The sequence below is a fragment of the Ostrea edulis genome, chromosome 3, assembly GCF_947568905.1.
Source record: "Ostrea edulis chromosome 3, xbOstEdul1.1, whole genome shotgun sequence".
NCBI classification, from domain to species: domain Eukaryota; kingdom Metazoa; phylum Mollusca; class Bivalvia; order Ostreida; family Ostreidae; genus Ostrea; species Ostrea edulis.
Window position 1 is genome coordinate 70,308,134 of NC_079166.1, and position 11,332 is coordinate 70,319,465.

The 11,332-nt window shown below is 35.1% G+C and overlaps 1 protein-coding gene across 1 annotated transcript; it reads right to left on the reverse strand.

The window, feature by feature from the left end:
• Positions 1–1,554: 1,554 nt before the first annotated feature.
• Positions 1,555–8,374, reverse strand: LOC125673209 (ras-related and estrogen-regulated growth inhibitor-like protein). Its single transcript, XM_048909672.2, has 4 exons — positions 6,610–8,374; positions 3,416–3,472; positions 3,195–3,271; positions 1,555–2,441 (listed from the first exon to the last, which is right to left on the reverse strand). The coding sequence occupies exons 1-4, from the start codon at positions 6,674–6,676 to the stop codon at positions 1,968–1,970; spliced, it is 675 nt and encodes a 224-aa protein (XP_048765629.2). The 5' UTR covers positions 6,677–8,374; the 3' UTR covers positions 1,555–1,967.
• Between the last annotated feature and the right edge of the window lie 2,958 nt (positions 8,375–11,332).

Genomic DNA, 11,332 nt, shown 5'->3' on the forward strand with positions numbered 1-11,332 from the left:
ACTTTAGCGTTGAAACTTTGCGTGAATGTTCTCTATGTTATGTCAAAATGGCAAAGATCAAGGTTAAATCTGCGTGTTAAGAAATGCTTAGCTACATTTTTGAGTTTCAGCAATGAAATTTCACTTGCCGATTCTCCATCAATGACAAATCTTTTTTGTTTTTGAAATACATCTTTTGTCTTATTTGACCGTTAGCATTCAATAAAATTTTACATGAAGAGTTTTTAGGCTAAATGTTAAAGGACAATAGGTCACACAGGGTGAGAAATGGTATGTCTCTTGAGTTCCATCGATCATCTGAATGTTCTTTCCATTTTCATAATTTACAAACTTTGTTTTGAACATAATTACTAGAATTCTAAAGAATTCATTGCGTGTATCTGATAAAAATAGTTTAATGTAAATTGTTGAAAACCTACGTCCGATTTTGAACAAGTTTTCCAGGTAACAATTTCAAAACATAAGATTTTATTTCTTTATTGATGTTTGACATACTTCTTTAACCGACCTTGAATAACTTACTTGGACAACAAACCCATGTGGAAAAGAACTGTTTCAATGCCCTGTTACGTAATTTCGTGTTTGATTTATTATTATAAATCAATGCGTTTTGTGAACTACTGCCGCCTGTGGCTGGCGTAAACATTGACAAATCCATTAAATACATTAAATTTTCAGTTTTTCAAACGGAAGTCTTAAGTACTTTCTAACTTTAGAAAATTTAACATCCCTCCGGCTTACGTAACCCGGTTTTTGAGGAGTGGATAAAAGATTTAGGTGAAGTGCTAATATCTGTGTACTACTAGATAACATGAAGTTAAAAAAAATCAATCAATCAATAATCGACAACATCGTGACTAGGAGGAACAAATCAACATTAAAATTTAAAATGATGAGTGTACACAAGAAATAATTTTTATTTTTGAGAATACATGAGGGCAGGAACTGCGGCGCTTTAAGTCAGCATACTTCTTAAAGCGCTTTAGAAATATGGCATAAAGCGTTGCATTTCATACCCTCGTGTTTTGTCAGAAATGAAATTTATTTTTTATATTTACATTCTACATTTATTTCTGTCGGAGTTCTTAGCCGTTATGATAAACGAACTATATCTTTCAAGATTCATACGCACATCATTCACTTCTGCATCATATTCATGAGTAAATGGCTATCATATTGTGTGAACGAAGTGAATGGGATAAAAATATCAATCTTGCGAAATAAGAAAATACAGTTGGTATTTTCAAGCAGTCTTGTGTTCAGGTACACTTGCCCGAAGTTTGATGGAACACGTACATGATTTTCAAAACCACTGCACTGCATATCAAGGTTTCCAATCTACACGATGTCAACTTAAGTAACAGGTTGTCAGCCCGTGTAAACATGTCAATAACGAAACTTTTATCTCCTTGCCAAAATCAATATTCTTTTTTATAGCAACCTTCTCCATGTTGTCAGCAAAGGTCGATCTAGAAACAGGGCATGTTTGATAAACCGAATTCATTTTCGTTTACATTTTTTTTCTTCTGAATGTGATAACAAATAAAAACTAAATTTGCAAAAAGCTTGTTTATTTATATATACATACAAAGATCATCACAATAACATAAAAGAAACAAATGTAACAAAACAACGAAGCATTCAATGCTTGGTAATGGACTCTGTCTCCATTTATAATGCACTGGCAAATTCTGTAAATGAGCAATGATTTCATCATTTTTCTTCTCGTTAAACATCACAGGCAATGTTCATTGTCTGCCTATTAAGAGGCACTTTAATTCATCAAAGAGCAAAGTATATCAAAACCACACTGTGTTTCTACAGCGATTCCGGTGTTGTTGGATTTCTATACCTCATACTATCATCGTTCACAGTTTAGAGCTAATATTAGATATTTTCAAAGCTTCAAAATATCACGGTGAGATATGTGTTTTTGGAAAGTTGACTCCTTTTTTAAAGGTTCAATTTCACGCGAGTCTGAGCGATGAATTCACATCAACTGAGGTCCGTCGCTTGTCAAATTCACAGTCCTTCTTTCCGCTAAACATGGCACCTAGTTTCTTTGAAACATTCACTAAAGAAGTTCTCCTTCGTTTCAGCATGGATTTTTGTTGTTGATTCATTTTTGCGTCTCTAAGCAAAGCTTGGAATGCAATGTTAATCGTGACGTAATTTTCCGCTGCGGAAACTTCGTAATATTGGCAATTATACTCGAGCGCTGCCTGATGGCCTTCTTCGACACCAACAGCTCTTCTGTGTTCGAGGTCAGTTTTGTTTCCCAGAAGAAGGGCTGGAATGTAAGAATTTGAACGAACTTTGCTGATGGTCTCCAACAGAGTCTTAGCTCTGTCAAATGAATAAGTATCACATATGCTGTACACTATCACATAGGCATCGGCCCAATTTAGTTGTGGCTCCGCATTTGGTGAAGTTGAGTTGCTCTGAAAAATAGAAAATGCATACAATAACTGCGTTCATCGATATTAACATAAGTTGTTTTTTATCCTCCTGCACTTGAATAACATAAAGATATATTTTATTTCAAAAAAAAGTTAAATATAGACAAGACAGAAAGATTTTCGGCTTTGGTGTATTTACAAAACTTTCCAGGTGACCTATATACGATATGGAATTGTATTAAATGTTTACATACAATCGAATGTTAGCACGAATTCAATAGATAAGTCAGATAGAAATTAAATTCAATGCATAATTCTCCGTAATAGTATCCCGTGTCAACACTACCAATAGCAAAAGCTTTTCAAATTTACACATTTTTCGGGTCGAAGTTAGGCCAACGCAAATACAGTCCCAGCAGGTTTAAATAATTATGAACTAAACCAGTTAATAATAATTGTGTGGATTTAGTTCAGGGTTACTAAATTCCAAAGGGAAAAAGACAAAATCCGATCCCCCAAGAATGTTGATGTGCTGTTCATGTTTACATCCTTGGGCTTCCTCGTCAAAACAATCTGGTGATGAAGAGTACCTAGCATATATAGGTTTTCCTCGAAAAGTTGCGTAAGGATAATTCATATGTTTATTGTGATTGCGTGTGCTTTCCACGCTGCAATCACGAATAATCATCAAAGACATGTTGTTGTTGTCCGGAAACTTGAGTTTTCGTCATTCAAACATTCCGAAAAGGACTCATAAAGTACCAGAAACTTGAGTGGTTTGAAAATAAGATTTACCTTTTTACTGCAAGTGTCTAAGATTTCAATGTCTGTCAGATAATCTTCTTGCTTGATGCAGGATTTATATAGCAAATCTGGAAGAAAAAACGCATCACCATTTAGACGAATGATCACACGAAGTGTCTAAAAACTAATAAACGTACATGTATTTGACTTTAAAAGAGGTAAAGAATTAGGAAGGTGGGTGGAGGTGGGGTGGATAACGGTCCAGTACTCACCTATATTTGAATTGTATTCTCCAATGAATCTTTTGGTTAAAAATCTCACTGTGACAGCTGAAAGGTAAAAAAAAATACATGTACGACGTAAAAAAATGTCAAATTAACGAAAAATACATTTTACAGATAAATCATATCGAAATGCGAAATCTCAGTGCGAGTGAAAGCCAAATCTATTTGTAGATTACAGAAATTGTTTTTGACCCCCAAAAGTGCAAATTTCATTTATAGAATAACCTTCAAAGTTTACCACTATAAACGATCGTAACAAAATTACGTTCTGGGGACCAAATATCACTGCTAGCTTTGATGTCTACCGGAGAAGGCCTCCCATTTTTCAAGGTCTAGTGCTGTGTATATATGTCAGAGGCATGGCACACTGTATATACCTGAAGAACCACTCTTTGTAGAAATATTTAGAGCAAATAGCCCCCTTGTAGTTATATACATGAGATGTCAAGCCCCATTTTTCTTTCCTTTTTATATGTCATGAAATAAAAGATTTAAGAGACCAATGTCGAGAGACTTTAGGATTACACTTCGTTGACAAATATTGTTTTAATGTAAGTTGAGGGTAAGGCGTCCTTTGTTAAATTTGGCGTGGGGTTGCCTACCTATCGTTTTATTTATCTATTGTAGTTTTCTGGGCGCTAATAATTTTAACGTCTGCATTTGATGCAAGAATGTTAATTTCTTACGTTGGAGATTACTGTCTCGTCTCTTGAAAGGAAAACTGTTTAAACGTTGTCCAATTTGTGAAAACTGGGTGAAAACTTAATACACAAAAAAGACATTTTAAGTCACCTCAAAGAAAACTCTGTGTATACATAAGATTATCCGGGAATGCCAGTGTCTAGTTTTCAAATCATCAATGAAATACTCTCGACAGAAGGCCTACGACCAGCGTCAGATTCCAATTCATTAAAGATAAAAACCCTAATTAATGAATACTCAATAGGTATATATAACGGATTTCAATGTGTCGGTGTCCCAAGGACTAATTATATAACCTTTAAAAAACACTATTTAGCATGTTTAGGCGAAGATGTTATCAGTGCAAAAATTGTTGAATGTCTAAAACAAATGACCTCCCGTCCGATATTTTTCGGAATATCAATATCCTATTAATGATATTTATACAGATGAAATTGAAGATTAACCGAGATCACTGAACACCTTTTTTATCCTCTTGTATCTCAGAGATCATATCTTGACATCTTTCCATATAACTTTGTTTTCGTTTTATGATTCCTGCAGAAATACAGTGAATGGATTGCTTTATCTATCCGCGTGTGAACTTTTTTTTCTTACACTTTTCAACCTTTTCCATCCTCAGCAGCCTATCACGCCGTGGAACTGTACTCTATGATTATCGGTTATATTTAATAAGAGATATCTGAGATAAATTATTTTTGTTAAATGTTGCGTAATCAAGCGTTGGGGGGGTTCGCACGTGCATTTGCTCCTGTGAGGCGATATCGATGCCAAAAAAACTTGCAGACTAAGATTTATACCTATGTGATTCTCTTTTACGATTTCTATGAACGAATATTCAAAATAGATGTATCCGTGAGAACCTATGAAGTGTCTGCACGCATTATCTGTTCACTGCATTAAGGATCATCTTCTGCAAAACCAATTATCCTTAGCAACGGAAGTAAACCAAGTATACAATAATTATAAATGGGTTGTAGAACACCTGCCTTTGTCTGACTTTAACTTTTCGTTTAATCTTTAATGAGCGGGTTTGTCTGTAAACTTAGTGCATACATATGCATTTTTCTGATCAGCAATTGGTCTTTTTTATATATATTTTTTAAGTTGGCAATACGTTCCTTGCCTAGGTATTTGATTACCTATTAGAACCATACATTTCATTTACTGTCCTACAATAATGTTTCATCGGCGTATTTCCTCATTTATTGTCACGAAAAACAAGACAAAATGCAGTAGGGTCGTGTCTGTTCTGTTTAGCACTTTGCTGACAAAAGCACTAGACCACGAAATGACTAGGAACCTTCGTCTGGGGCTCGAATTATCCACATATTTCTTTGATGTACGTTTATATTGTTCAGCAAGGTCCTTAGCAATAACAAGGAATTAACATATGTAAAGAAAATTCTCCTGTTGCTTGTAAAATAAATGCTGGACTTGGTATAAAAGCGTTTAACTTTGTAAAAGTAAGTTAATGGAAGCAAAGATCTCATTTAATGACTAAATGGCCAGTTCAAATAATTTGTTGAACATTTAAGTTTTGACCATCTAATAAAAACATTGCCATCTAGCCTGTTTTAGTGGTATATGGACCTTGAACAGTGTGTTATTAGGGAAATAACTTTTCTCTGTGAATAGACAAATTCGTATTGAAAATTGCAAGTCAAGACTTTCTTTAAACTGCAATCCTCTTTAATTTTTAATTCTGTTTTTCACGTGTCAAGCTATAACGTTTGTTCATTTAAAAGAGGTTACGTCTCCAATTGTACTTGAAATGTGTGAAAATACAATAAACAGTCCGAATTTCGTAACCAGTATTTCAATAAAATTCTGCGATAAGGTCTCTCTGCAAAAATAGCCCCATTGTACGGTCAGTATACTCTTGAATGTTTGATGTTCAAATGGATTTGTGTACAGCTAAACGTTAAAACAACATCTTTCATTTTGGGGACTTACAAGAGTAGGCGGTATTTACAAACTGAACGTAAAATACAAACTCTGTTTAGTTTGTCTTATCCGAAAGTTAAACACATGATAAGCTGTTTTTGGAATTAAAAAAGTTAATTTATCTACAAAGCTGTGGTTATACGTCGGAAGAACAGATGGTTAGGGAGGATAAAGCCAAATCTAAATATTGGTGCAATTTATCCCCAGCAATTCTTATGTACGCGAGGGTTTATTTCTAAATCTTCATATGATGTGCAGTCTCTGTTTCAAATGATAGGCCTGTCCAGCATTGTTATGATAAGTGTAGACAAAACGCACGTTTCACATTAAATCCAATAATGAAATTAATTGTGAAAAATTACACTGTTTTGGTGTTTTACTCCTACTAATTTAAATTCACAATCAAACAACAGCCACTACAAATATGATTTTTTTTTTTAAAGAAAATATTTCAATGAAGTAATGAAAAGTTTTGGGAAATCATTGACGCAAGTTTCTACAAGCTGACTGTGAGAATAGAAAAATAAACTCACCTGACTTTCCCGATTTTTCTGCCCCTAGGACTACCACTCTCAATGATGCAGTCATAGTGGTCTTCATTAGGAAATAGTCCTTTCAATCCAAACAAAATGCATAAAGTTCACTATATGTATTAAAGAAATATCCAAGATCCACCGTTCTCAGTCAGTAAGAAGGCCTACATCGTTTGTAAACAGTTTGCGTATATATACTCCAACTTGTAAAAAAAAAAAAAAGTCTGTAAAGCTGGTGTCTATTTTTTGACAGAGGGTTCAATAATTGATGATTTTTCGCTCTATCTTACGCGAACTTAGTTATTAATTCATAAAGCCACAAGCCTGGCTCTCATCCATAAAAAAAATCTCTGAACACGCTGCATCCACGCACACCTCGTAGCATCAATGACTCCTCGGGTTTCCGTGAGCCGGCGTATTATACCTTATGTCTGTTACATACATAGCTTATGTAAGGAAAAAAAACCAAGTTCACTCAACTTATCCTTTACAAATGCACCTAATGCGTAGCACGTCAAGGTTTTTTTCTAACCGATCCTTTGAATCAATATGTTTTAAAATAAGCGGAGTGTTCTTTCCTCTTTCTCTGCTAGTTGTGTGTGCTATCAGACAGACTAGGCTTATAAAGGTGTTCACAGGTGCTTTAATATAGAAAGCCGCGCAGGTGAACCAGGGCCAAAATTGACTAGTCTTTCCCCAAAATGTAAACATGCCCGTATGAAAGAGAGCCCTTTGTATTCGTCATAGAATCTGTCGATAACCTCAAATACTATTCATGCACTGCACTCAGTCGGTTTGTCTCGGGATCATTAGTATCACTGGGTCACATCGGGGCGTGAAGTTGAGTAAATTCTGCGGTCATTCGTGATTTACTTACTTTTACGTTTTCTTTTGTTTTGCTGTCTTTCAGGTGCGTAGTGATGTGTTTCACTGACCTGAATCAATTATGTGTATTAGGTTGAAAAGATCCCGCGGTCATTTTCACCACTAATGATGCACCATCTACACAATTTGCTGTGGTTAATGAACTCTTTTTTTATTGCATTGCAGAGATTCGGCAATAATTTCTATAGTCAAAGTTACAATGGGATCCGATTATGCAACATTTATGACACACGCATGAACAGAATGCAAAACGCCTTTAATATTATTTAAAATGCTAATTCCCTTTATATTGCCCAGACTATCACAATAAATGTGACGTAACATTTATACCATTGCCTCTCTATTCCTTGTTTACATTTTCTAAATATACGTGCCGCGTCCAGAATTAAAAAAAAGGTACGGTTTTGTATTATTTTTATCAATCTCAATGCCGATGAATAAATTTAACTTCCTCGTTGTACAAATTGTTCAACAATTTCTTCAGTTTCACCGTCCTAAAACTTGCATCAAATCTGTAATATCGGGGTTCTTCTCTGTAAGATAATAAACATTGAGCCTTTGATATGATAATTCTACCATAAAAACCTATATCCTCTTATAACGAAGAGATGGAGAGAGGCGACATGACCCAGGATAGGATTTTTCTTTGAGTATATATGACACACAGTTCAAATAATCCATAATGAGGACAGCGTATTCATCTTTGTCTATCTTACTGACCTTTCCTGTATATTTGAAAGTTTGTTAAATCTCCCGTGCGAAGTGCTTAACTGTCACTTAGTTACGAGGGCATTCGCCTGATGCGGTGTCCTTTCTTTTCAAGATCAGAAAACGGACGCACGTAAATTTAATTTCATTCGAAAAATAGATTCCTGATAATAATTTTAAATCTGGTTATCTCGTGGACGATAATAAATTACTCATGAAATAGATAAGGCATTACGAATTTGTTAGAGCAGTACTTAGTGGGGGATTCTATACATAAATCCTGTGTATACACAAATAGTAAAGATGTTGAAATACAGTAGTAAAAAAAAAAGTTTCATTTTTTTAGATTATATTTTTTTTAATCTTTGAAAGGCGTGGGTGTAACACTTTCTGCAACATTACCCATTAGAAAATCACGAGTTAAATTGTTTTGTTTTTTTTCTTGTATATATTAATTTAAAATTAAATTTCTACAATACGCAAAAATACTTAGTGCCAATATGCATGTATATGTATATATATATATATATATATATATATATATATATAATAGTTACTTTTCGCAATGATCGGTAAAAGTATAGGTAAAAAATAAAAATGAAACACGAAGACGTTTAGTAAAGCTTTAGCGCTTTCATTTCAAATCTTCAGAAGCTTTACATTTAGTACATTTTTATTTTTTACCTATATATATATATATATATATATATATATATATATATATATATATATATATATATATATTTCTATTTCTGTATTTTAAAAATTTGTTTTCTATAGTCTAAATCCTACAAAGATCTCCCAGTTCTCCAGTTTACAAGTCGTGTAAATCTGTAATTTAAAACTGTGATAAACATCTACCTGCCGGATAGTAATTCGGGAAAAAAAGGAAGCTTTTAAACATGTATAATGCATATCACATCTTTTTGCGGAACAGTCACCAACCCAGCAGTCATTTTGTTTCGGGGTTAAAGTCTGAAGAAACTCGCTTTGCTTTACAATTGAAATCAATTTTCACACAGATTTCACCTCTACCAAATGAGGTTCAACGAAATTCTTGTATCTCTAATTCAATCTTTACAACAATGAATCCTAAAATGAAATATAGGAATCCGGCCACAACAAGCATATTTCATTTCTGTTTTTAAATATAGGACCAAGATCCTTCATTTTTTTTCTTTCTTTGATCTTTAGATTATTGGATTACAGTGTACAACGAAGAGGAAATGCATATACGTGAATCACCCTTAATATCCTTATTCTTTTGTATTTTAAATGTCGACTGTTTATTAATTGCATAACACCAGGCAAAGTAAATATTTGAACTTTGAATGTGCCAAATACTTCATTCACAACTAATATCGAAACAATGAATAACTCGTGACTACCCGCAGCGATGATGAAAGGCAAAGTTCATTTGATGACTGCTTGTGTAACGTACTGCTAAAATCGTATATATTGCATCAAAGATATTATCTAGGGAGTGATGAGGTGCCAAAGGACAGATGGCCGGTGAAAAGAGGGAGGAAAAATAAACACAGCATACCACCCCTTCCTAGTAATTGAATTAAGATTGGGTTTGCGGGGTGAATGGGTTAAGTTTGTTCATGGACAGGTAGAAGTGAGAAGTTTGTACCGGGTTACACGACTAAAAAGCGGTGCTTGTGTCTGATTAATGGATCTGATTTGGAAAATGTAAATTGTGTGAAACGATAAAATTGACTCCAAATCATGATCTATCGAAACATAACACTTAGGACCAATCAGAGAGGATGTATAGATTGTTTATTAGTTTTCAAAGATATTTTGTTTTAAGAGCAAATAACAAGATGGGTTTGTAGATATAATAGGGATGATACTTGTGATGACGAAATAGCTCTGACGAAAATATCATTTTTTTATTTGATGTCCTACAAGTCGGCAGACATAAACGATAGTTCAAGTAATGAAAACCAAGCACATGTAATTTACTCGGTTATTGACCATTACAAAGAATAAGAAGTTTTAATACCCTCGTAAAAGTCTGTATTTCTCTTACATTCAGTTGAATACTATATTAACTTTTGTAAACGAATACCCCGCCAAACGTCAAAAAACACAGAACAATTTGGATAAAATGTAAAGTATGTGGGGAGGACAAGGGAGGGGGGGGGGTCCCCTGCTCTCTCCATTCCGTCCCTTTCTATGTCCCCCATTTTTTGTTCCATCCTCCCCCACCCTGTCCTCTCTCATTAACCCCCACCCTTTTACACCATAGCGTTTCATAATATGGGAAATTTCGTATCGCATTAATCACACACGGGTTTTTAAGCACCAAACCCGTAAGCATCCGAGATCGGCTTGAATTTCTCAGTAAAAATCTCAAATTTGGTTATGCTTGAATTTTCTTTTATTTGAGGAATCAAATTTTGAGTAAAATCTCAGACTTAAGTCCAAGTTTCGACTTAAGTTCTTTTCGAGACATCCAGGCTGGATGTGTACTTTAAAAGGAAATATTTTGCATTCACATTGAAAAATCGAGAGAAATTTATCGAAGAGTATGATCCACGTCTTAAGAACCTGCTTCCAGTATCGTTGGTTGTAATGTCCCTCCGAACATCGATACATGCACTTTGATTGATTGATTGATTGATTTGTATATTATTTAACATCCCTCTCGATAATATTTCACTCTTATGGAGACGTCACCATTGCCGGTAAAGGGCTGCAAAATTTAGGCCAGTACTCGGCACTTACAGCCTTTGAGCAGGGAGGGATCTTTATCGTGTCACACCTGCTGTGACACGGGACCTCGGTTTTTGCGGTCTCATCCGAAGGACCGACCCATTTAGTCGCCTCTTACGCCAAGCAAGGGGTTCATGTATTGAGGACCTATTCTAACCCGGATCCTCACGGAAAGATACGTGCACATTATATACATGTACCAATAATGATAAGTATGGTGTCCGGATAGGGCCATTTGCAAAAGCGTGACTGCGCGTTAGTCACAACGCGCCGTCACGCCAACAAGCAACGCGCCTTCGCGCTCTCACACCATCAAGCAACTCGCCTTCGCGCAGACAAGCAACGCGCATTTGCGCTCTCACGACAACAATCAACGCACCTTCGCGCTCTCACGCCAACAAGCAAC